Genomic DNA, 26,417 nt, shown 5'->3' on the forward strand with positions numbered 1-26,417 from the left:
GCACCCCAGCGGGACCACTCCTAAATGAAATGGTGCCAGTCACACCTGAGAGAGGTACAAGCAGAACGCATGAACTGGTGAAATCCCCTCGAAATTTTCTGGTAAAGGGGGAAATCCTTCCTGTTGATGCCATCCTGGATGAAATACTCATATTTTAAGCCACAGTAAATGAGGAACTTTCATTAATGTATAATGTTATGCATGAAATCAAGAAGTTGCCCTGATGTTTGGTTTGGAAATCTGTAGATGAAGAACTTTTATACCACTGGGGAGGTAAAAAGGATAATTTATATAACAATAAGGATAAAAAATGACAATCATTACCATATTTCGCAAATAGAATCAAAGACCCTCAAGGTTATTTGACTATATGGGTATGCAAAGTAAGAACCTTGATATAGGATATGAAAATTTGTACGTTCAGAAGCTCACATTTAGATTTAACCCGAGGATCGCTTTTGAAGTGAATTTAGAGGTCTGATCGTATTTTAACCACTCTTGGCGACGTTCTTATTGGCGTCGATAGACCAAAAAGCAGTGCATATCATACATCCCGCTTGTTATATACCTTCACATTTACGCCTGCCGCGGTGCAACGCACGTCGGCCTACTAAAATTCGAACTGTAATCGGGAAGATTTTTCGTGAGAAAAAATCTGGTCATTGCCTTCGAAAACAGTTTAAATCCACGTAATTATCCTCCTCTTGTTTCTTGGTCCACTTCAAAACCGAAGATCGTACAGCGAAGCTTGACCTTGCGATCGTTTCCGTCTTCATTTGTTCATCGACCATTTTGAATTGAGCTAACGACGGCCGACAGGTGTAGTACGCACGTTTTCATTGGCGTATATATAGGTCACCACATAGGAATCGGCAATTCAGCTAGCCAATAGAATCGTCCGTTGCAATTCCGATTTTTATTGAGGCAGTATACGCAAGACCGTGCCACATCGTAGTACAACTGTACAAGGCGATCGTAGTAGTCGCTCGTCTTCTAAAGTTTGTGTCACATAAAAGCCGTTGGAAAGTTTGATTACACACTGCTTGAGAAACTTGTCCGTATCATTTCAGAAGGTAAACAATATTTTAGCGATGAATGAGTTCAAATTTTCCGAAAAAGTAGCCGGCGAAATCGTGAGAGTAACTGGTCAATTTCGCCGGCTGCCGGCTCTTAATGAAACCCATATATATATTATATATATATATATATATATATATATATATATATATATATATATATATATATATATATATATATATATATATATATATATATATATATTTATATATAATCCCATGGTATTTTTCTCTGTTTGACGTCATCGTATACGAGTGTTTTTCGCGGAGCCGTACAACTTCGAGCCGAAGGCGAGAAGTTGTGCGGCTCCGCGAAAAACACTCGTATACGATGACGTCAAACAGAGAAAAATACCATGGGATTATATATTTATCACATGAACAGTCTCTTATTTTTCTTTGACGTAGATGGATCAAAATTATCGTAACAAATTGCATGAATTTCGTCGCGATTTGTGTTTTACTTACGCGGATTACTTTCATTTAAAGAGTAAAGCGGCCCGTCACCCAGGAGATACTTTCATTCATAAATCCCATCAAGCTGAAATTTGCTACACTAAAGGGTATCTCCACCAACCAGACGTACGGATTCGGTCACGTGAACGTGTCAATCATTGTCTCGCGCTGTACCGATGCCAAGGCAAGTTGGCCATCGGCGGACATAGCTTTCACCGTGCTAGCGACGGATAATCATAGTATTCAGAGTTACTTAGAATATTTACAATTATATTTATGAAGTAAATGAGACGACACGATCGAAACAGTAATTCTCATTCTAAGAGATGCCGTGGCTTTCAAAATATCACACAAGTTTACAATCTTTGCGAGCGCGAAAGATTCCGTCTGTGCCCACAACGTTGCCGTCACCGGTCTCTGCCGGTGTCAGCTCGTCCGGCAACTCGTCAATCCCGATCTCGGTCATCAATGTTTTCGTCTTACGAACTTTGATGTTAGCATTGATACATATCTCGTCCATGGATACATCCTAATTTTGTTGACGGAAACTCTGTTTTGAGTATTGTCTGAGTCAACTTTCGAAGTACATGGGATTCCACAGCGCTGCACACAGCTCGACAGCTTATGTCTTCGCTACAGCCCACGCTGCAAGTTTGATTCCGAGCGAGACTTTACGGAGTTTTTGTGTGATTAAGGAAATTGATCGTTGTTAGTCGAATGACTTTAGGCTTGTGCCTCCTATGTCGCTTTCCCGAAGATTATACTATACTCATTTATTCAGTTTGAGGTGTAGGTTTCGGTTTTATCGCCAACCGGGATCGCCAGGTACGACGTCCACACGACTCGACTGGAGCCGAGACGTTACTGAGCCATTAAAATAACGATCGTCGGTATCTCCATTCGATTCTCGGGAAAAGCTATTGTTTTAGCGACTTGAAATTTCGTTGGACAAATATGCCTTCTATGTTTCCATGTCTGGATTTATCGGGTCGCCTTTTTGTAAAAATAACGTTCGAGCTAGCACGGCATCGATCACAACAAATCTGTTCGTGTCGCGACGCCTGCATGTATGAACGGTACCATGAAAGAAAAAAGTTCCGGTTGATGACGTACAACAGGGGTAATTCGGATTTCTTATCCGTCCTGTTCTACGTCACACAGGTGGGAATTCGGGCCAGTTCATGTGATAAATATATATATATATATATATATATATATATATATATATATATATATATATATATATATATATATATATATATATATATAGACAGGTAGGCAGACATGGACTTCTGACAGTCGACAGACACACAGACACATGTTTAAAACAGACAGCGAGCAATACATTTTGCAGGAGCTGCACGCTACAATATCAAAAACAACAACTCGTACACGTCAAAGATTGGAAGTATTCTCAATAGAAATCAAGGGGATCAGTAAGTGTAACTCGTTCAAACAATGCCTTTGCTTGTTCACTATGTGAACGATACGAAATGATAGGAAGATGATGCCGCTAGAGCGGAAACGTAGATATCGTTTACCATTTACATACCCCTCACAAAAATAAATAAATAGATAAACAAGAGCTATAAACTATATGAACGCTTATCTATTATAATTAATTAATACAGTTACCAGAATCAAAAGTTAAAACCCAGGATGTGTGATGCGATAGTGGCGTTACATGCAAAATAAATTGTTGAAAATTATCAAATCTTCTGTCCCTTATATCAAGGCTAAAACTATAACAAAAAAACAGCCAAATACTGGATTTCATGTAAATATGCTGTAGAGTATTGTATGATGATAACATTGGAGCTAATTATGTTGTCTGATAGGACTGACGGCGTATTTGCGTTTGCGTCAACCTCAGAAAGGGCTTTTACACATTATGCAATGTTCAATGAAACTGTTCCTTTGATGTTATTTCGATAAAACTATATGATACCAATTGAAAGTGTAGGGCATTATTGTATGGAATTTCGGTCAGAACGCTTGATCTTCATTTTGCTTCCAGTTATAGGCGGCGTTTGCCAACCTTCCCATTGCAGATTATTGTACATATCGTACTTGATATTCAGTTCTGCGTCAAAACACGAGTCGTACCACCACGCACCCTCGTAGAGGACGGCGCAGTTGTCCGCCTTCGAGCGGTCGTTGTCAGAGTCTTTGGTCGTGAATTTCTGGTGTCGGTGTTTGCTGAGGTGATCAGGCAGCTCGCCGTCCATCTTGTGGCCGAGCCGCAGCCGGTAGTGGTCGTTCTCGTGGGCCACGGAGAAGTAGTCGTACACGATGAAGGCGGTGTTGCCCTGCGCGTTCGTGAGATCTATTCTCAACTCGTGGTGGCGCTGTCCCGTGAGCCTGTTCATCTTGTCGTTGCCCAACCAAAACTCGGCTTCCAAGTCACCAAAGCCGTTCTTGTAGTCTGTCCAGTCGCGATAAAAATCGAGGGACATGTCGTATCGCCTCTGGAAGATGGTATATGCATCGCCGTTTATATCCATGTCACAGTAAACGGCGAACGAGCCTCGGTCTGAAAGCAGGAGCAGGAGAAATACATTTTGTTTACAAATATTTAAACAAATTTTGAGCCAGTGGCGTAGTGAATAAGTTTAAAATTAAGAGCCTCCAATTGTTAACAGCAAATGTCGAAAAAATCTGTACGAAACATATTGCATTTCGATGCTTGCAAAACTGAACACAATTATGTTAGATAAATATGCCAAATATCCATGAGAGCGTGCTCATACATTTTGAGAATTTATTTCAAAGATGAAGCGTTTCTCATGTCAATTTGTTATTATAACGCGTCTTGAATAAACTAAAAATTTTGACGCAAAAATGAAACCTACTCCCCAATGTCCTTCTGTCACGATTTAAAAATGTCACTCTTCCGTTCAGTTGTTGTCTACCGCTTACCCCTCCACCAAGAAACCTCCCCATTCGCCACCACACAAGTTCACCACCGCCCTCTCCCACTTGAAAAGCTGCCCTCTCTCCTCCCTTTGCTGTGATTTATCCCTCTCAGTCAGTGAACAACCAAATCATTTTCACAGCTGTTGATGAGAAGAAAATTTATACCGGCACGCCTGTTCCAGACCGCTGCTAGAGGGGGAAAATATCACCACTGACAAACATTTTTGAGCGCTTTGTTTCCCTCGCCAACTACTAGTATGGTTTGCTGCGCGCGGTCCCTGACATAAATTCTTTTGGTCTGAGTTTCTGTATTTGTGTTCAGGGGGCCTTGAGTTGCGCGCTCAGCTTTGATATAAAACTCTAGTGTTTAGTTACTCACCGTCGGGGTCGATGTAATAAACGCCACTTGACTTGTGACCCTGCCTCCGTACATCCTCACAGTCACGTGGTACTTTTGGTAGGTAAACATTATAACATATAATGTTAATACTCTAATTTTCTTAACATGGCATTGAAAGACCCGAAAGAAATTAAACTGTAAAGTTGCGTTAAATCAAATTTCGTTTTTAAAGCTTTCCTCAACCTTGCAGAACTGTAAAAGTTTTGCCCCTTGCGGCATTTCTAAGAGATGGCCAACTATATCAGAAAGATCGTACCGTGACATTCAGCTCCCGGCAGAGTAAGAACTCATTTTTCTCTGCAGGTGCGCAATTTCCAACGCTAAAGTTGAGTCTACAGTTTAACTGATGGTTTGGGAAAACCAATGTAAAAATCTTCTTCTCTTCGAGAGGCAAAAGCACTGAATGAAATAGCCCCAAACTCTAAATGACTAGTACTTCTCGTGGTTTATGCGAAAATGATTTCTCACCCATGTTTGCTCGTTCGCTCACCTCGATTACTTTTACAGACGAATCGTTGAGGGCGCTCACACTCAGCATCATTCCAGTATCCGAATCCGTCCATAATTTCTACGCAATCTTGATGTCCACCGAAATTGTTTGGTTGTTCTACGTACAGACAAACACACAATACCAAAAAACAAATTGAATATTTCAGGAAAACTGTTCATGATTACTGCAAGAATTCGCAACCATGAAGAGACTTTGCAGCGTTTGTTTTCATAATAATTTTATAAGCATATTGCGCTGATCGCTTGTCTATTGTTATCATGAAAGTTGAAGGTCATTCATTCTCTAATTCCAATCCCTGTTGCATGTATTCTTTGGTCTGTCTGCAAGTCGCTCAAATTTCGTCACTTCTCTGTCTGTCTGTCTCTGTCTGTCTCTGTCTCTTACCCTCTGTCTTTGTCAGTTAATCGATAAAACGATCAATAAATCCGGGCAGAGCATCAGTTGCCAGAGCACTCTGGGAGTCCTAATTACCACATATATCCTGCAACAGAGCGATGTCGTGGCTGTCCCCGGAGATAACATTGTTCGTATGCCATGCGTAGACGTTCCCTGCTCCTGTGCAGTCAGCCATATTGGATTGGATCGCCTCAGCTTCTAGGACGAGATCCCACAAGTTGAACTGTGATATATCCCCGACAAAGGCCTGCTTCTGGTCGAAAGTTCCACCAACGCTGTCCTGTTCCTGCCCGAGAATGAGAATGCCGCCGCCTCGAATGTACTGACCACTAACCAGGTCGGTTCCTCCGGCCGCATGAGTGCCATCTTTCCAGAGATCCCAGTTCCCATCTACAGAACTCCATGTACAGCAAATGTGATGCCACAGGCCGTCGTTCGCGGTGACGTTGCGTTTGGTATCAGCCATATCGAGGATCCACAGCTGCAGCCGGCTATAGTCGTAGACGACAATCTCGTTCACGCTGCCGGAGTAGGTCGCATACGAGACTGGGGTACCCCTGTTGTCCTCTTCGCTCTTCATCCAGAAACACAACGTGAACGCATACATGTCTGGTATTGGTGTCATTACGGTAACATTTGAAGACTTCTTAAGGGTATATTTAAAATCTGACATGCCTGAAATGTTCCAAGGTGAAACATTCATAAAGATATATATATATATATATATATATATATATATATATATATATATATATATATATATATATATATATATATGTATATGTATATGTATATGTATATATATGTATATGTATATATATATGTATATATATATATATATATATATATATATATATAAATTAACGATTGGTCAGTTTGATGTGAACTATTAAAATATTGGCTAGCAATATTACTCTATTTCAAACAACAGCATGACATTCTTGTGCAGGTGTGTCATCTTCCTTTCCATGTTTTCTGAACCACACATCAAGCCTTTGTTTTCACGCCTTCGATGTATCCGTTAATTGACACATTTGAAGAAGACAGAATAACAAGATTTGAAACTGCGATTTTTCAAAAATGACGCAGGCCGAGAAACGCAACTGTATGATATTTTACTGAAGGGTTGTTGATTTGACGAAGCCTTCTAGGTTTCGAAAAAATGAGCATGTTCACAAAAAAATCGAGAATTAACATAAACTTTATTCATTCCAAGGTCCACTGAGCTGCATAATAATTATGAACGTCACCTTTCTTCCAGTAAGACGTAGAAAGCACCACTTCATCGGACCAGGAGTACACGCCCTCTCTGTTAATATCGTGGAGACCTATCCAGAGGTGAACACTGCCATCAACGTCGGGAATCAGATTCATTATCTTGTCTCGTAGAAATTCAGCCTCGATGTGATCAGTGATGCTGCGAACACAAAAACATGAGAGTGAACTAAGTCTTTGTAACCCTGTGAGGACTTTTTTCTGTTATTGAATGCGATGACAATTAATCATTGTAAGTACGTTATCGCGCATGCTCGTCGCGGCAAACATACGCTTTAAGTATTACTAGTACACTTTCTCTGTGTTCTTAATACATTGGAAGTCTAGACTTTTATTTCAATTAAAAAGGAAAAGGGGACAAATAAATTGTTTATACCCAATGTTGTTTTTATTCTAGACTGTGTTACATCAAACTTTTTTGGTATGTGACACTTGGAAAAAAAGGTCACAAAGCCTGAGTATTACAATGATTGTTATTGAGATGTGATCCGTACAGAAGCGAGCATGCAGAGAAAATGTGTCCGCCACATGGTCAAAGATGGCGCGAAAAAAAGTGACTCACGGTGACCGACCTCAGTAAATCGGCTCCTCCCGCATATTGGCACCAGTCTCGCGCTTCCCGCCAAGACTTTCTTTGCGTACTGATGTAGTAACAGTATCCTCCGTTGACATGCCAACCCTGACGACAGCCTGCAAGAACAAATAATAAAAGTTTTTTACATAATTTTCATAATTAAAGTTCTGCACTACAGTTTGGCGTTTAATCAGTATACGTAATACAACCAAGGACGACGTTGTCCCTCATTTACTATTGAAATCAACGTATTTCGCTATGAGCATTGGCAACCTAAATTTCTAGCACGTCAACTCCTGACTAAATGAAAACTTTATAAAACATCCATAAAAGTTTTTAATGGCGGGCATGTCATTCTTCAAATTATCTACCTAACAGTCAAATTGCAAGTTTGATACTGATGACATGTTTTCTTTGTTGCTGCTTTTAGTTTCAATTTTTAATTTTTTATTGTGATAACGTAGCATGCTTCTCTGTACCATTTTCGACATACACACACGTTTACAACTCTGCCAGTGGTATAGTACTACCCGTTTTGCCTCATTTCCAATCCTGTGGAGGAAAATATCAATATTCCGAGCAAAATTAACATGCACAAGGCTATAGCGGCCATTTTTGCTTTCAAATATCGGAAAATGTTATGCAATTTGTTTTTCTGTTCACAAATGTTGCGCGGTAGTCTTGGAGTTTAATCCTTGATTATCTAAGACAAAGAGTCCCTCAGGAAATTTTGGCTAAAAGTTTTAAACTTGTGATATGCGTAAAATATTCCAGTAATATACAAATTCCATCTGTATTCAAACAACGCTAGTTAAACCTGATTTGCAGAGTTACAGCGCAAGCGCAAAGTCCCTGCTCTCAATTTCTGAAAGTGCAACAGCTGCGAAATGACAGTGACGTCATATTTTACTAAAGTAAAAAAGGCAATTATTGAGAGTCATACCTTTAACAGTATCGAAATTGTCTATCTTCAGTTCAATCTTTTCCAATATTTTGTCAAGTCTGGCTTCGAACCTCTGGAGCGTGTCCCGACAATAGACGTTCTCCAGGCGGGGAGTGTGTTGCAGCAAACACGTGCCGTCTTCGTTTTTCGATTCTTCTTCGGCGGTCCTCGTCGTCGTCGTCGTCGACCGAGAGGCACGACCTGACTCGACGCACACCAAGATAGCAAACGTCCATATGAATAAAGTTTCCATGATTGTAGAAAGTCCAACGTGGGAGAAGCAGAAACAACCGAGGAAATAAGCCGGCTGGCCACGATGCCGAATAAATTAACGACGACCTTTTCATCCCCGATGCCGAGAGAAATCTAAACAGTCTGCGAAAGTGAATTGTTTTTGTTCATGCATTGACGTACTTACACGTTTGTTTTTCTCAGTGGAATACATGAACTTTTCAGACTTGGGCAAGTACCGTCCTGTGCAAATAACTTTCTTCACGTGTTCAGGTCCAGTTTCACACGCCATGCATTTGCTAGTCGTTCTATGCTGTCAACATTGTCGACGGGAGATGGCGACTACGGTAAATAACGGAAATGTAGTATGCAGTACTCTGCCAAAGAGTTCAGTGTACAGGATTATGGTGTTAGACTACAACGTGTGCACCCTGGAGCATTTTGCCCTTCAGAACCAAATATCAAAGGTTTTTTTCTATCCTCAATTTGTATCAGCCAATCACTGACTTTCACCTATGACCACGTGATGCAAGAAACACTGCGCCACAAATACTGTGCAGTGCGGTGCAGCCGTTCTGTGAGTAAACATGGCTTACATTATCTTTGCTGTTTATGGATATATGCAAATGTGCCTTGACCGATCAACCTCGATGTATTTTTCACACTTTGGGTGAATAAATCGCTTGCCTAGGTCGATTTTCATGGTTATTATGGAATAAACTACACTAAAGATAATATCGAATTTAGAAAAGGCCTCGCGAATACTCAGAGAAAAGTCATAGACATAGCGAATAATTCTTGTCTCTGCTTTTTGAACACCTTTCCAGTCATGGTACAAGGTGGAGACCATGCCTCTTTCAAAGATTAAATTAATCAAACTTCTCTCGGGATTCCTTCACAAACTTCAGAAGGCAAAGTTTAAATATCGAAATTCTCGCGACTTTTAGCGATGCCTTTCAAGCCATGTTATTTCATTTTGATGAATTAGAAATTAATAATTTGGACCTGGCGAGTCTATAACATTTCTTTTGTAAATAATTATACTTCGACTTTTGGACAATTTCAAATATATTTATATATATATATATATATATATATATATATATATATATATATATATTGCATTTCATTCAGTTTACATGAACCACAATGGATACGTTATATTTATATGAACTTTAACCTTTGTTTGACTGATTTAAAGTATGAGACGCACAGTAAAAGGAAAACATTTGAGTGTGACAAGAGGAAACGCGATAAACTCTGAATTGTGTTATTTATGACCGACATATCTTAAACCTGGCCACGTGATAAATGATAAACAAAAAGAAATAACGCCTATCAATGTCTCTAAAGGGTATAGAAAGCGATGGGGTGTATGTTCGTGTGTCAGTGTGGATACGTCTGTGTACATATGTCCCTGTCTGTAACGCCCATATTACCGAGGAGGCATAAGGTATCATAAGAGTTGTATTGAATGGAGAAGTTTTGCAATGAACATTCAAGAAGTGGTGCACGTGCACCACAAATTAAACCGATGACGTCAAATGATGGTAAACACATATCAAAACAGTAAGTGTTGCCATGTACTGGTCCTCTTAAGTTTGTCATTGGCAATTGTGACGTCAGGAGTTTTTAGCAGAACCACTTCTTGACCGATCTCGTAAATTGGTCGTAAACACGGGATGCTCTCCGAGCTGGCGGACCTTTGCGAAGTACACCGAACTTTAGACTTGGTCCGGCCATTACGCATAACATGTGACTGATACACATCATGATTTCTTCCAGTCTGAAAAAAATCCAGGGTGACCTAGTTTGTTAGAAAATTGATCACGCCATCGAAACAAGTTTGAACAAATGACTGTATAGAAGTGTACATGTATGTGTACAAGGAAAATAATATCGTGATTTTCGTCACTTTGCGAAAATGCTTACGTTTGCTCAAACTTATTATTAGTTTTGCCACCGTTGATTTTTAAAATAAACTCCGTGTTGTATGTAAGAACCCGTCACAAATTGTTCATTGTCCCGTCCAGGTGATTGAGTATGTGTTCTAAATAACTGGGGCAATGTCACCTCACTGGCTTGCATGACAAGTGCTCAACGGGTGTACGTGCAAAACACATTCACTGAACACCTCTAGCCTTGCCACGCCCACTTAACGAGCAGCAGGTCTAAACCGCGATCCAGGTGAACAAAATGGCCCGTTCCTATTTTTTGATGTTTGTCCCTCTCGTCGCGTTCAATCTCTGCTCTGCGTGCCGCAAGACCGAAGAGCATGGCTTCGACTGTGCCCAACTGGACGAGTTCATCGCCGGGGTCATGGAATGCAAGAAGATCCCGGGAATGTCTGTTGCCTTGGTCAAGGAACAGGACACAGTGCTGACCAAAGGTTACGGTCTGGCCGACATCGATAAAGGCATCCCTGTAGGGGAGGAGACCCTGTTCCCCATTGCCTCGATGACCAAGGCATTCACCGCGACCTTGTGGGCAAGCTTGCTCGAGGACCTCGAAGACATGTCGACTAAGACGCCACTCAGAGACGTACTGGGGTCATGGTTCAAGTTGCCGGACGATTTCCGCACTGAGCAGATCACACTGCTCGATACATTCTCGCACAGGACGGGACTAAACGATTACAACTTCTTCCTAGTGGGGTTTGGCATGGATATGAAGAGAGACGATTATATCAGGTAAACTTGGAATACGCCTGCTATAGATCGTAAAGATGCATTCAACCTGGACTTTCCATCAACAGCAAAAGAAAAATATTAAAGTTGGCCTTAATCTATTACAGTCACCTGTCATCTAAATATGCCCATATATGGTCAAGGGGCGTTCCTTGGTATTCCAAATGCCCATGTGAGGGCGCTGGTTTTAAAAAGCGGCCACTCGCTCAAAATCTGTGATTGGTTAGATTTTCTCTTTCCATGCCCATGGTGACTGTAGCAAAATTGGAACAGGTGACAGTATACCCTTAATCTATTACAAATGGCACAATGGCGCACTTTCTCAATCCATATATGGCTATGGTGGTATTCTTTTTCAGGAAACATTTTCAGTGTATTTTTCTACGAAGTTATAACATCTTATTACTGACAGCAGCCACATACCAATGAATATGAAAGCTGCATGTCCCTTCAGAGGAACACGCGACCACGCTCAAAAATGGATATGTTATGTGATCTTAAACAATAATATAGCTCTTAAAGTGGAAACTCTAATCCAAGGGATTGAGAATGGCAGTTATTATATTTCACCCCATCGTCACAGGAACATTATCTGTGCTTCGTGCTTGCTACTGGATCACGACAGCATTTGAATTCGCTAAAGGTTTAAGGCATTTCTTTATCATCTGCTAGTATCTTGTCTACGAAGAAAAGCTTGTAATTATCAAACTTTTCAGCAAACTAAAATTTTGTATTACGTTCCGATGACATTCATCGTGCACGGTCGCGCGCACACACACACACACTCTCTCTCTCTCTCTCTCTCTCTCTCTCTCTCCTCCTCTCCTCCCTCTCTCTCTCTCTCTCTCTCTCTCTCTCTCTCTCTCTCTCTCTCTCTCTCTCATTGAAGGCTTATATGGTACCTGAGCTGATTCTACAGCACTGGGAAATTACGTTTCATAAAAGTTCTTCTCTGAAGTTATGCTGAGAACTCCTGTACTCATGAACGTTTGCGGAGTATCTCTGATTTTTAGACCAGTCCGGCGTCTTCCCTTCCATAACTTCACAGGATTGACTGCGTTACGGCGAGGAAGTTTTCCCGTTTCGCACAGACTACATGTACAGCAATCAGATGTTCACCCTAGCCGGGTACGTAGCCGAGTACCTCAAAGAGACCGACTGGGCGTCTTTAATGAAAGAGCGAGTCCTCGATGCTTTGAATATGACGTCATCGACATTCTGTGAACATATCGTCGAGCGAGAGGAGGGCGTCGCGCACCCCTATGTGTACAACTTCAGTGGAAACTACTATATTCGTCTAGAAAAAGTGATATTGAGGTAAAAAAATTGTATCCAACTCCCAACCAAAGTATGTCAATTGCAGGAATACGTTGCTTTTAGGCGATCAAGCAGAGCAGGTAAACTTTTTGCGAATTTATGCAGTTATCTGCAGTGCCCGATGGGTGGGTGAAATAGTTACGGATTCTTGTAATGGTTACCGAGATCAAAAGCGAGGTGTACGTGGTATGCAGTATGCTGGACACAGTTATCAGGGATTGTACTATTTTCCTCGGGCTGGCTACTTTTCAAAGTTAGTAGCCCGGATCATAGTGCCTGATGGTTATTGGCTGTAGGTAGATAAAAACAAAGAAACAAACAAAAAGCAGCATGTGTATCTTTATTCAAAATGAATTTTACCATTTATAGAAGTATGATAGCTCTGAATAATTAAAGGTCATGTGTACATTGCTTCGCAGGTTTTATAATTTGTCAAATTGAAACTGACACGAGATGAGTGTGCGTTTTGTTTTGTTTTTCTCAGGGTCGTTGATCTGCCATCGCCTGCAGGTGCCATTGTCTCAAACTCAGTAGACATGGCCAAATGGTTAAAATTTCACATTGCCAGAGGGAAGAACGAGAAAGGTGAACAAGTTGTCGACACCGACCTGCTGGTGGACACCTACCGGCCAAATAATGTATTCCCCAGTGGTCCACAGACACGGCCTTTGTTTCCAGTCGCTGATACCATGCCGACCTATGCCAGTGGGTGGGCCAATGAGATGTATAGAGGTAAACCCATGTATGTATGTATGTACGGTGTGTATGTATGTATGTTTGGTATGTATGTATGTATGTATGTATGTATGTATGTATATGTATGTATATGTATGTATGTATGTATGTATGTATGTATGTATGTATGTATGTATGTATGTATGTATGTATGTATGTATGTATGTATGTGTTTATGTTTACGTATGGATGAATGGATGGATGGATACTGCGTATATATTGTTGTAAAGTTACCATTATTCTGAGAACTTTGTGCCGATTCCATTCTTTGCATGATTATCTTGTAGGGTATCCAAAAGTTTACCACGATGGCAGCTTGGGTGGTTATAATTCTGGAATCTCTGTGTTCCATACGGGAAATATCGGCATTGTCACTCTCATTAATGGTCCATACACGCAGGACGCCGTCAACGGCATGTCCCATATACACAGCTACGCGGCAGACCTACTGCTCGGAGAGGAGCCTTGGTTGAACGTGAGCACGGCGTGCAGTTACCCCTACCCTTGGTATCCACCGTCAAATACCTTAGGGAATGGCTTTCAAACAACTCTAGAGAGAAAATTTGGATTTAATAGGTCGGTCAGAAAAGCGGCAAAAGAAGACATCCGGGGACGTAAAGATCGTTTATCGATCAGACGTTCTAACAAGGTGTCACAGTTTGGAGCCGAACGGGACACGTTCATGAACCACAACGTCCACAGCAAAGTATCAAACCTCAGTCTAGCCGATGAGAGAAGGCCATTTCACCGCTCAGGTCATGCTGGACACCTTCACACTGTCCGTACTAATACCAAGTTCGAAGTCGAAAAACTAATTCACGCCATAAGACAGCGGAACGTTCAAACCAATCGTCCTTTGACGGACTACGCTGGAATGTACGGACATCTCTTATTGGGTAACCTCACCGTATTCATCGACGACCTGGACGGCAACTTACACTACGATTATGGTCTCTTCGGTCGAGGCGTTCTGCATCCTTACCTGGAAGACACATTCCTCTTCACCATGGACACGGAGATGTGGTACCTGTACCCTGCAACCGGAATGTTTATGCAGTTCTTCCCTTCCAATAGGGATGGCAATGACGTCATAGACAGAGTTGTCTTCCCGACAGACAATGGTGCGTTATTTGAACGGGATTTGAAACTGCCCGATGGTAGACGCAAGCCTTGACTATTGCCGTACGATTGGAAGCAAACGACGACTTCTGTTAAACGATTAAAATAGTACTTGTCGTAATGCAGACCTATTTCTTATTGTTTCCATTTTTCCTTAGCAAAAAGGCTGCATGATTTGCCGGACAAAATCTGCAATTTAGAGAAAATGTCATTCAACTCATTTTACCGATTAAAAGACACAGATTTGTAACATTGTATAACTATTTTACTCATATATCTTGATTGTTGTCTGTTTTCGGTAATCATGACAATAAACTGTGCATCTGTATACCTGACCTGTCTTTATCTTGGTTTTTCATGCTTGAACCTCGTGGAGTAACAAATATATGAACGGCTTAATTTTGATACAACCAAAATGTATTTTTCCACACAGGGATGGCGCCCGTTTTGAATTTCTCGTGTATGGAAATATTGTGTAATTTGTTGATGTAAAGTGTGCATAGAGTGGCTCTTTTAACGATGGCGAGTAAGCATGACATACATTCACGTGACATGACCTTTGTCAGTGAAATAATCGACTGATGGTTCGTCCTCGTACGCTATCCAAATAGCATCGCGGGATTGTCAACAAGACGAACGTGGCGATTGGTTTACCTGTTTTACAGGTAGAATTAATTTCTTTCAGAGTGCGGCCTGTCGATGATCCATAATGAATTATAATCTTTTGAAAGGAAAGAAAAAAATTATGAAAAACAAATCAAGCATTACTTCTGCTTCTGAGCGCGATGGTTGATAAGCACTTCTCTAACCTAGTAAACGACACAGCTCATCGACACTGTGACCGTACGTGGTGACCGATGGTCAGCGAAAAAATGATCAAACCGTGAGTAAGCTTACAACTTACAACCTGAGGGATTCCGAAATCAACCGACGCACTTCCTAACTAGCCGACGAAGTACTAAAATGTTTTAGTATCAATTTAATCACTCTTTGAAAATATTGAGGCCGACATGGCCATCTCCCTTCTTATGTCTATGCTTCCGATAATTGATTAACAGATAACAATACATTTATTGTTGCAGACGATTTTTCTAATTTTCTTATTAGACTACTTACAAACGATTCGCCTGAGTATTTCTCAGGTGACACCCGTGGGTTTGTGTAAAGCCGTAGAGTTGACATGAACTCAGTGACCTCATTTAGCATTTAATACTTAACCAGCACGAATACTGCCAATAAGTACACAGTCCCTGCTTGCTGGTCGCAGGTACAGACGTCAGAAGCAACTCGCGGTTCAAATGGCTCGCTTTCTTCCATTGTTACTATCAGTCGTCGCTGTTAGCGTCTGTTGGGCATGCCGCGAGACTGAAAACGGCTTCGACTGTGCCCAACTGGACGAGTTCATCGCCGGGGTCATGGAATGCAAGAAGATCCCGGGAATGTCTGTTGCCTTGGTCAAGGAACAGGACACAGTGCTGACCAAAGGTTACGGTTTGGCCGACATCGATAAAGGCATCCCTGTAGGGGAGGAGACCCTGTTCCCCATTGCGTCGATGACCAAGGCATTCACTGCAAACTTGTGGGCCAGCTTGCTCGAGGACCTCGAAGACATCTCGACTAAGACGCCACTCAGAGACGTACTGGGGTCATGGTTCAATTTAACGGACGATTTCCGCACTGAACAAATCACACTGCTCGATACATTCTCGCACAGAGCCGGATTAAACGACTTCAACTTGTTCTTAACTGGCTTTGGCATTGACATGGAGAGAGATGAATACATCAGGTAAACCCATCAGTGTTTCAAATCAGTAAACAGAAAATACTCTGCTAATATTGTGGTTGCAACAGTAACTATATAATGGATACAAAGGTCAATGCAGGTAAAATCAAGTCACGGGGTTATCCGACCGTAATAGATTTCGTTTTTAAAGGCTAGTAGCGTTGACTTTTTATAATTTTTTCACTAGTTTTGTTTTGTATGTCAATTAAAAGTTATTGTTCTACTCCCTGAAAGCATGCTTTAACACCGTTGTCCACACAGCATCTCTATGTGTAAAGAAATGCAACATTATTGTTTCAAATTACGTTTGAATTCTAGTCCGGACCAGAATTCATTAATTGTCAACAGCGGTAATGCAGTCACGGTCTACACATGCACAGGCTGAGTTGAAAAGCTCAACACTGTATCTCAAAATGCTTGGGGAGTAGAACTGGAATCTGTTTAGTTGACATAAAAAACATAAATTAGAGAAAAAGCATTAACAGATGCAACAACTAGCCCTTCAAAGAAGGTCGCCGATTTTTTATCGCCAAAGTCAGGTGACTGATCACAAATTTAAGATCACATTAGTAAAACATTTATACAATGATTTTTCATATCGTTTAAATAGGAGGTTGCAATACGGTGAAGAAATATTCCCGTTTCGCACCAACTACCTGTACAGCAACATGATGTTCACGCTAGCTGGCTATGTCTCAGAGTACCTCGAACAGACCGACTGGGAATCTCTCATGCAAGAGCGAATCCTCGACGCGCTGGACATGACGTCATCTACGTTCTGCGAGCACATCATCGAGCGAGAAGAGGGCGTCGCTCAACCCTACGTCTACAACTTCAGCGGGAATTATTATATTCCTCTCGACAAAGACGTATTAAGGTAAGAGAAAAAAAGTTCGATTCCTGAACGTTTTGCTGGGGAGATTTAGAATAAAGTTGTGAAGAATACACTTATAATTTATTCGAAATCTTCGACACTTAAGAATGTCATAGTTACTTAAAAATCCCAACTGATTACATGCGACGTTTTTCAAAGTGTAGATGATCTTACATTACCGTATATGACCCTATAATTCATTGTTATAAGACGAAAAAGAAACGAAAGCTTCGAAAGTGAAAGACTTAAACTTTTGCTCAAACTTTTATTTAAGGACTCATTTTACCATTCTCTTTCAAAATCAAGAATAAAAATAGGTGGCCACCGTGCAAATTTTGGTACTAGAGAAACAAATAACCCAAGATATATTTACGGATCTCTAAAATTCAAAATGGCCGCCATCCCTGTATTAATTCTATGAAGAAAAATAATATTTTCAAATTTCGAAAAACTAAGCTGGTAAAACTTTTTCTTACACCAAGAGCTTTAAAATGAACCCCCACATGTGGTATACCAGAAATAAACTGTAAAAGTTTGAGAGTCCAAATATCTGTCCCCGAGGCGCGTTCTACCTTAAATGACACTGAATTCGGTTACCCACACCACTCTGTATTACATACGCTCACAGGCTCTTTTACATGTATTCTCGCTTGCGTGTTTTGAATCGGACGCGAAGACTTAAATCGTTAAAAGCGTACAGATGGAGGAATTGCCACTTTGCTTTGAGATAAGGATGTTTAGGCAGACACAAAATGCAAAATTGGCAGTTGACTGTAAGCATTTTCTCGAAAAAAATATTTACACATAAAAATGTGACTTTGGCAGTTCACCATTGTTGTATATTGTCAAGCAAAGTGTTGAAAAGTCGGTGTGATCGGTGAGCACATATGATGGTCAATAAGCAGAATAGCTACATTTATAGCTAACGTTGCGTTGTTAAGTTGAAATGAGGTCCAGCTGCCGAAATGGCAGTCTTGCCTGGAGGACCGTCTCAGGGCAAAAGAGGATAGGACAAGCCTAAACAATGACCTCTTGATCCCCGCCACAGGCAGTGGCGCTGTATGAACGTTTGCAGGAGATAAAATTCCTTACTATTGTGACTTCTTATCCCATAACAATGTTTCTTTACATCGTACTAGGGTTGTCGAACTACCGTCTCCAGCGGGCGCCATCGTGTCAAATGCTGTGGATATGGCTAAATGGTTGAAGTACCAAGTTGCCAGGGGCAAGAACGAACGGGGCCAACAAGTGGTTGACACCGACCTATTAGTTGATACCTACCTACCGAATAATATATTTCCGAGTGGTCCACAGACGCGGCCTATGTTTCCCGTCGCCGATTCGATGCCAACCTATGCGAGTGGCTGGATCAATGAGATGTACAGAGGTAAGAAAAGGGTTTCACAATATCTTAGCATATGAGCTTAAAATCACCAGATGGACATTTCAGGCACATTTCTACATCATTAATTGTTCTCGTCTCTGTTTCTTAATGGCTAATTTGTGATTATGGTAGTTACAAAATAAATGTGCAGGCCAGTGAAATTGAGTTTCTAACGGAATTAAATGATAGGGGCTAAGGAGATGAAATGTATTACTCTTAAACACGAGAGAGAGAGAGAGAGAGAGAGAGAGAGAGAGAGAGAGAGAGAGAAGAGAGAGAGAGAGAGAGAGAGAGAGAGAGAGAGAGACTGACAGACAGACAGAGACAGACAGACAGAGACAGACAGACAGACAGACAGGTCGGAACAAACAGACATAAAGCCTGGAAAGGGGAGGGAGGGAGGGAGGGAGGGAGAGAGAGAGAGAGCTCAATGCCATCTGCCTTGGAATAATCTTCGATGGCCTTATTTTATTTATGCACTTTTTTCCACCACTGTCGTTATGATATTTGCTTATTCCCGTACAACGATCGAAAAAACAATATACATGTATGCTTTACAACGAACAAGCGCATATCCAGGGGCTATTGGAAAATGCCCTCGAGGTGTTGAATTTGATATCGCCATGTAAGTGATCTTTCACTAAGCATGTATAAAGATATTCAGCCAAACGGGCCATCACGGTTATTTTGTCATTTCTATGACAATATAATTGGACTACAGCCATCACATACTCTGTGCGTATAGCACCGTAATTGAATGTGACGACTTGTGTTCTGTGTTACATTTTACAGGGTATCCCAAGGTCTTCCACGATGGTAGCTTAGGAGGCTTCAATTCTGGAATGTCGGTGTTCCACACTGGAAATATTGGAATTTTCACAGCCATAAACGGCCCCCACACGGCAGACGCCATCAACGGCATGTTCCGTATCCACAGCTACGCCGCAGACTTATTGCTCGGTGAGGAACCGTGGCTGAATGTGAGTACGGCGTGCAGCTACCCCTACCCGTGGTATCCCCGGCGGGTGCATCTGAAAATACAGAGAATGACATTCCTAAAAGCGAAGACCATAATTCTGGTTTGATCAAGGCACTCCACAAAGTAGAAAAAGAAGACAGAAGAAGCCGTAAAGATCGTCTGTCCATCAAGCACCCAAACAGCGTGTCATGGTTTGCGGCTGACCGAGAGACACTGCACAGGAACACAGGTAAGGGAGCAAGAGTGAAGGGGAGACCAGCCGGTCTAGCAGAGGAATTGGGGAAATTCCATGACCATGTCAAAACAGCAGCCCAACATCACGTGCACACCGACGTGAAATTTGATGCCGAAAAATTGGTCCATGCCACCAGGCAGAGAAACGTCCGCTCAGCCCGTTCCCTGACCGACTACACCGGGATGTACGGACACCTCTTACTCGGCAACCTCACCATATTCATCGACGACACAGACGGCAACTTGCACTACAGTTACGGTCTCTTCGGTCGTGGGGTTCTGTATCCTTACCTAGGAGATACCTTCCTGTTTACTATCGACACGGCAATGTGGTACATCTATCCTCCGACAGGAATGTTCATGGAGTTCTCCTCATCGAACGCAGGCGGGAATGACGTCATCGATAGAGTGGTCTTCCCGACTGCCAACGGTGCATTATTTGAACGTGGCTTGAAATTGCCAAATTAAGTATAGACAAAAGCATGAGCCGTGACTGAATAAGCCGACAGTGTATTTTGTAAGCCAGACGTCACTGATTTATCCTGATGTGTTCTCATTTTTTTCAAAATTGTAAAATGAATTATTGACCTCATTTCGACAAAATGTGCAATTTTTGAGAACAATTCTCTTCAATACAGTTTACATGCAGAACTTTACAATGTATCACAAATACTAAAATACATTAACGTCAATTTGTATCCAGTAATAAATTCTGTGTACAAGTAAACCAGTCTTAAACCAGTTATTGATCTCTCTTCCGCCGCGCACTTTGAAATCAAGGATAATAAAGAGGACACATCTATGGCCGGGGAAATGTTTATGTTCTTATAGTTCAATGGTTCATCCAGCCTCGATATTCCCGCGATTGTTTTACTTAACCCTTTCAGTGCTGTAATTTTTCCCACCAAAATTTTAGTGCAACATTTTAACAATTTTTATGAATTTTTCTGTAATTTTTTTATCATTTTGGACCAAACGGACATCACATTTCATTGGCTACAGGTTTTCATCAAAATTTTGGCAAAAATTCGAAAAATATTTTACTGGGGTACATTTCATAAAGGTGACAAAAGTTGACTTTGGCACTCAAAGGGTTAATGTTATGCAATTACACATAGCCTTACTTCGAAGCAATAAGCTAGAAGTGAAATCCAAAGCCACCTGTCTGTCTTCTCTATGGTCGGACATAATCACTCGATTTGACCCATACATTGACAGGAAAAATGAGAAAAAATGTACTCTAATCGACAGCAGTATTAAGAACTACACAGTAACATTTTATGAACAAAACGGTACGTAACGCATTAATTTTATCAAAAACAATTTTAACCCGTGGACAAAAAAAGAAAAAAACAACTTACTTTCACGTACGGAATTTAACAGATGTAGAGTTCGCAAAATGTGGAAGAATGGAAATAAAATACGAGAGAAAGGTACCACTTTATAGCGGCAATTTTTTTGAGAAATAAACGACTGCAAAAACTCCGAACGAGTTCTGGCCGGGGTACGTCAGAAGACCGTCGGACTGTATAGGCTATACTCTCTACACCCAAAATCGATGCTTATGTTTGATGAGCAACATAAAAATGGAAAACTAAACAAGGGCAAAAACAAAGTCGAATTATTTCATGTAATTTCGACATAACTACCGATACCTTAGTACCAGGAGATGTATTACAGCTGGTGATGGAGATTTGAACTCTCGATATATGGCTGAACACTTTTAATAGTAACAAGAGGTCCCTAGTCTGTCCTGCAAAGTAGTCGGCCCAAAGATAAATTCAGGACAAACCGTACAGTAGTCAGATACATCTTGCACAGGCATAATACATGGTACCAAGTTCAAGTTCGATTGGGATTTTCTAAATTTATTCTGGCGTTACGAGCATCAGTTCCTCTCTGCCGTGCCATTTATGTAAATAAATGTAGGTCTGTGTTTAATCAAGGCGTCAGCATGACCCTGATGACCTCAATGCTTAACTGGGGCGCATATAATTCACTCTTATCAGTTTGTACGTGTATAAGTTGGTAGCAACATAACTCAGAGATGATCCTCTCAAGAGCGATTATACCGTCTCTCATCGCTTTGACCTTCTGTTCGGCATGCCGCGAGACTGAAAACGGCTTCGACTGTGCCCAACTGGACGAGTTCATCGCCGGGGTCATGGAATGCAAGAAGATCCCGGGAATGTCTGTTGCCTTGGTCAAGGAACAGGACACAGTGCTGACCAAAGGTTACGGTCTGGCCGACATCGATAAAGGCATCCCTGTAGGGGAGGAGACCCTGTTCCCCATTGCGTCGATGACCAAGGCATTCACCGCGACCTTGTGGGCAAGCTTGCTCGAGGACCTCGAAGACATCTCGACTAAGACGCCACTCAGAGACGTACTGGGGTCATGGTTCAGGTTGCCGGACGATTTCCGCACTGAACAAATTACACTGCTCGACACATTCTCGCACAGAGCCGGATTAAACGATTACAATTTGTTCTTAACTGGCTTTGGCATTGACATGGAGAGAGACGAATACATCAGGTAAAGCTCTACAGTTATTCTGTCATCCTCAGCAAAAGAAAATATTTGGCCTGTGAAGTAAAGCTTTACTTATCAACTGAATATAGTCAGGCCAAGTGCGCAACAAAACGAATAATAAGATACTATTGTAACGTACAAATAAAATTATTTAAGTTCTTTCTCAAATCAATCACTTTTTATGAATTGAATAGTGATCGAATTATCAATTTGTAGACTAGGGGGAGCGAATGCTCACGTTTGGGAAATACAAGTACAGAAAATATTCATATTAGTGTTTTAAACTTTTTTTCAAAAAGGAGACTTCGTTTCGGTGAAGAAATATTCCCGTTTCGCACCAACTACCTGTACAGCAACATGATGTTCACTCTAGCTGGCTATGTCTCCGAGTACCTCGAAGAGACCGACTGGGAATCTCTCATACAAGAGCGAATCCTTGACGTGCTAAACATGACGTCATCTACGTTCTGTGAGCACATCATCGAGCGAGAAGAGGGCGTCGCTCAACCCTACGTCTACAACTTCAGCGGGAATTATTATATTCCTCTCGACAAAGAGGCGTTAAGGTAAGGTGGGTCTGTTTGATTTCCACAATGCAATTCCTCTGAAGAGCTAAAAACTGAATATCGTTAAGCCGAAGAGAAAGCAGGAAAATTGAGATTAGATATTTCCAATGCTTGCAAAAAGTTTTTTTGAAAATAGTTTTTGAATTCGTGAACATTACTTTGAAATGTGAATGAGAGTCCATCATCTGTAATGGAATATGAATTTTCACCAATGGTGATGAGAATAATATTTCAAACATGGCCTTCTATAGATTATCAATATCCGTACTCACGGGTTTAATTTTTGACTCTATACTTGAAAGCACTTTTCTAACCAAACCCCACCCTCCAAGAATTTCCTATCACTGGTGCCCCTTATCATTTTTACTTTTGTTTATTGTGTTGTACATATTGTATTACAAGACGAGATAAATCTTTATTTATAAACTCTAATCTTTGCCTTCGATGGAGTACATAATTGCACTCAGCAGCAACTTACTGTATGAAGCAAATTCGATGCCTTGCTCTTGACAGTGTCGCCAACCTCCCGTCGCCAGCGGGCGCTATCGTCTCAAGTGCCTTGGACATGGCCAAATGGTTAAAGTTCCACGTTGCCAGAGGCAAAAACGAGAAAGGTGAACAGGTGGTCGACATCGGACGGTTAGCCGCGACCTACTTGCCGAATAATGTATATCCCAGCAGTCCACAAACCCTGCCCACATTTCCTGTGGCTGACTCCATGCCGACCTACGCCAGTGGCTGGATTAATGAGATGTATAGGGGTAAGGAATTATCAGCAATCATCTTGAAATGCCGACTTTAAGCATCAAAGAAATATACCGGCACCTTACAATCCAACATTACTTGCTTTCAACATTTTGAAGTTCAATCAAAAACTGCAATAAAAACAATGATCATCACATGTATGTCGCTGTAGGCCAATAATGCACGCTCATGATGTTAAAAAATAATTGCGTATATATTGAAATCTGGAAAACTGATGAGAAAACAGATACAACAGGTCAACCCCCAAAAGGGAATTTGATATCATATGAACCGATTTGAGTGAATTCGGTCAGGCCAGGTGTAATGTACATCATGAGTGTATCGGGATGCAAGTATATTCCTAAGACTTGAAAAGACAGTGTTAATAGTTAATGATTTCAATATCACCATAATCACCCCATTTACGTGAGAATTAGATGTGAATTCATAAGCTCGAGGACAGGGTAAATTTGATAATTAATACATGTACTTCGCAGCCTGTATATCATATCAGCATCTGTAGAGCGCCACTCAGAAACGACAATAATCATTGGTTATTCCTTTGTTTTATTTTACAGGATATCCAAAAGTTTTCCATGCAGGTAGTCTGGGCGGCTTCAATTCTGGAATGTCGGTGTTCCACACTGGAAACATTGGCATTTTCACGGCTATCAATGGTCCCCACACGGCAGACGCCATCAATGGCATGTTCCGTATCCATAGCTACGCGGCAGACTTGTTGCTGGGTGAGGAGTCTTGGTTGAATGTGAGCACGGCGTGCAGCTACCCCTACCCGTGGTATCCACCGGCGGGAGCATCGGAGAACACGAAGAATAACATCCAAACTACTGGAGGTGATTATTCTGACGTCATGAAGGAAGAATTTAAAGAAGCCAGGGGATACAGTGACGATAAACCAGCGATGGACAGCATTCCCCGCTTTGAGAGTGAACTCGGGACTTCTGCAAACGGCAAAGCTGTCAAAGGCAGCGAGGCAGAAGTGAAGGAAAGACTACCCGTACCTGACACTGCAGATGAGCGGCGCAAATTTCATCACCGAACCACGACATCAGTCCCGCATCACGTGCACACCGATGTGACATTCGAAGCCGAAATTCTAATCCAGGAAACCAGACAGCGAAACGTCCGCTCGGCTCGTCCCCTGTCCGACTACACCGGGACGTACGGACACCTGTTTCTCGGCAACCTCACCATATTCATCAACGACACGAACGGCAGCTTGCATTATGAATACGGTCTCTTTGGCCGTGGGGTGATGCACCCTTCCCGGGATGACACCTTCTTGTTCACCATAGATACGGCCATGTGGTACATCTATCCTTCGACCGGAATGTACATGCAGTTCTTTTCGTCAAATGACGGTGAGCGTGACGTCATCGACAGAGTGGTCTTCCCGACAGCCAACGGTGCATTATTCGAACGAGGCTTAAAAGTACCCTTAATTTGATTCAATTCATTGACATGTAAAGTGTTCAGGTAGAATGCGACTCGGGGACAAATATTCGGACTCTCATGGTTTTTTTTTATAAATTATATTACTTTTATGATCTACCGCTTCTGCATGGCTCATTTTGAAGCTCGTAGAATAAATAAAGCTTCCACCGTCTTATTTTCGTGAAATTGGAATTTAAGGTAGAACGCGCCTCGGAGACAGATACTCAGACTCTCAAATATTTATGATTCTTTTCTAACTTACCACTTGTGGGGGTTCATTTTAAAACTCTTGCTTTGATAAAAACTTTTCGCGTCTTAAATTTTTCGAAAATCGAAAATTTTATTTTATCCCATCTTCACAACCGGCGTCATTACTTCACAAATGGTCACGAAACCCCTATCGGAAAATACTTCATAAAATTTCTATCGTACTCTTATCCTTATCTGCTACCATCACCTACTGTGTCTTTTTGCCGGAAGCAGATGCTTGACTCTCATAATGATCATTAAAGTATTCATCCATATTGAAGCTTATTTTAAAATATATTTACCCAATACTTGTCAAAGTTAAAAAAAACATTTCACCAAGCGAGATCTTTGTGTGACTGTCGGCCTGTTGTCTCTGCAATGTTTTGATATTTTCCAAAGTTTTTTTACTCTATTAATGTTGGGAGATTTCGAAAACGATAAATTTGCAATTTGGTAAATAAGTCCTGGTATTTATGCCACACCAGATGCGATTCCGAATGCCAATACTAACAGTGGGACATGAAAATTTCAGAAGTCGTTCTGTTAGATCGTCAGTCGAGTACACTTTGTGAATATATTGACTGATTTACAATGTTTTGGGTTTTTTGTTTGATTGAGGTTCTGTTTGAGCGATTATGATTTGTATCGCTGCAATCCATCATACAGAAGCAGAGTAGGATTTTGTTCTCAATTTAGTAATCAGTTTTATCAAATGTGATTACAGTGTCCGGATAACTCGCGATCGCTTGCTCTAAATCGTTAATTATGAGAGCGACGCCCGGCAAATCTAAACATCTACCAAGTACTGAATCGGAATTTTGGATGCTATATGGACTGAAAGTATCATATTGATTTGTTTACATTTGTTTATGACGTAAATAAAGTTATAAACACGCATTTGATCCATTTCTAAAAGATTTTGTTTGATCAAAAATTAAATGTGTAGATTTCTATAACCTTTCATCACAATGAGTTTCTGTC

General features: G+C 41.2%; 4 protein-coding genes across 4 annotated transcripts; 3 read left to right on the top strand and 1 right to left on the bottom strand.

Annotated features, from left to right (window-relative positions):
• Positions 1-3,121: 3,121 nt before the first annotated feature.
• Positions 3,122-9,260, bottom strand: LOC139137271 (uncharacterized). The gene is made up of 7 exons (XM_070705272.1): positions 8,548-9,260; positions 7,603-7,720; positions 7,006-7,172; positions 5,831-6,430; positions 5,339-5,455; positions 4,828-4,899; positions 3,122-4,065 (listed from the first exon to the last, which is right to left on the bottom strand). The coding sequence occupies exons 1-7, from the start codon at positions 8,798-8,800 to the stop codon at positions 3,500-3,502; spliced, it is 1,893 nt and encodes a 630-aa protein (XP_070561373.1). The 5' UTR covers positions 8,801-9,260; the 3' UTR covers positions 3,122-3,499.
• A 3,025-nt stretch (positions 9,261-12,285) lies between these two features.
• Positions 12,286-14,970, top strand: LOC139136204 (uncharacterized). Its single transcript, XM_070703943.1, has 3 exons — positions 12,286-12,782; positions 13,267-13,514; positions 13,805-14,970. Exons 1-3 carry the CDS (start codon positions 12,562-12,564, stop codon positions 14,689-14,691), a joined length of 1,356 nt encoding a protein of 451 aa, XP_070560044.1. The 5' UTR covers positions 12,286-12,561; the 3' UTR covers positions 14,692-14,970.
• Positions 14,971-15,866: 896 nt separating this feature from the next.
• Positions 15,867-20,617, top strand: LOC139137274 (uncharacterized). The gene is made up of 4 exons (XM_070705274.1): positions 15,867-16,422; positions 17,030-17,296; positions 18,433-18,680; positions 19,470-20,617. Exons 1-4 carry the CDS (start codon positions 15,935-15,937, stop codon positions 19,760-19,762), a joined length of 1,296 nt encoding a protein of 431 aa, XP_070561375.1. The 5' UTR covers positions 15,867-15,934; the 3' UTR covers positions 19,763-20,617.
• Positions 20,618-21,141: 524 nt separating this feature from the next.
• On the top strand, positions 21,142-25,514 carry LOC139137273 (uncharacterized). The gene is made up of 4 exons (XM_070705273.1): positions 21,142-22,425; positions 22,722-22,988; positions 23,502-23,749; positions 24,311-25,514. Exons 1-4 carry the CDS (start codon positions 21,938-21,940, stop codon positions 25,198-25,200), a joined length of 1,893 nt encoding a protein of 630 aa, XP_070561374.1. The 5' UTR covers positions 21,142-21,937; the 3' UTR covers positions 25,201-25,514.
• The last annotated feature ends 903 nt before the right edge of the window (positions 25,515-26,417 follow it).

This window comes from Ptychodera flava, chromosome 7 (assembly GCF_041260155.1).
Source record: "Ptychodera flava strain L36383 chromosome 7, AS_Pfla_20210202, whole genome shotgun sequence".
NCBI lineage: Eukaryota > Metazoa > Hemichordata > Enteropneusta > Ptychoderidae > Ptychodera > Ptychodera flava.

Bases quoted from the DNA above. Each gene is read 5' to 3' on its own strand.
- LOC139137271 (XM_070705272.1), bottom strand. From the start codon at position 8,800: ATGGAAACTTTATTCATATGGACGTTTGCTATCTTGGTGTGCGTCGAG. The intron at 4,900-5,338 runs GTGAGCGAACGA...ACCTACCAAAAG, and splicing joins CGTCTGTAAAAGTAATCGAG to TACCACGTGACTGTGAGGAT. The intron at 4,066-4,827 runs GTGAGTAACTAA...TCCTGCTTTCAG, and splicing joins TTATTACATCGACCCCGACG to ACCGAGGCTCGTTCGCCGTT.
- LOC139136204 (XM_070703943.1), top strand. From the start codon at position 12,562: ATGTACAGCAATCAGATGTTCACCCTAGCCGGGTACGTAGCCGAGTAC. The intron at 12,783-13,266 runs GTAAAAAAATTG...TGTTTTTCTCAG, and splicing joins CTAGAAAAAGTGATATTGAG to GGTCGTTGATCTGCCATCGC. The intron at 13,515-13,804 runs GTAAACCCATGT...ATTATCTTGTAG, and splicing joins GGCCAATGAGATGTATAGAG to GGTATCCAAAAGTTTACCAC.
- LOC139137274 (XM_070705274.1), top strand. From the start codon at position 15,935: ATGGCTCGCTTTCTTCCATTGTTACTATCAGTCGTCGCTGTTAGCGTC. The intron at 17,297-18,432 runs GTAAGAGAAAAA...ACATCGTACTAG, and splicing joins CTCGACAAAGACGTATTAAG to GGTTGTCGAACTACCGTCTC. The intron at 18,681-19,469 runs GTAAGAAAAGGG...TACATTTTACAG, and splicing joins GATCAATGAGATGTACAGAG to GGTATCCCAAGGTCTTCCAC.
- LOC139137273 (XM_070705273.1), top strand. From the start codon at position 21,938: ATGATCCTCTCAAGAGCGATTATACCGTCTCTCATCGCTTTGACCTTC. The intron at 22,426-22,721 runs GTAAAGCTCTAC...TTTTTCAAAAAG, and splicing joins GAGAGAGACGAATACATCAG to GAGACTTCGTTTCGGTGAAG. The intron at 23,750-24,310 runs GTAAGGAATTAT...TTTATTTTACAG, and splicing joins GATTAATGAGATGTATAGGG to GATATCCAAAAGTTTTCCAT.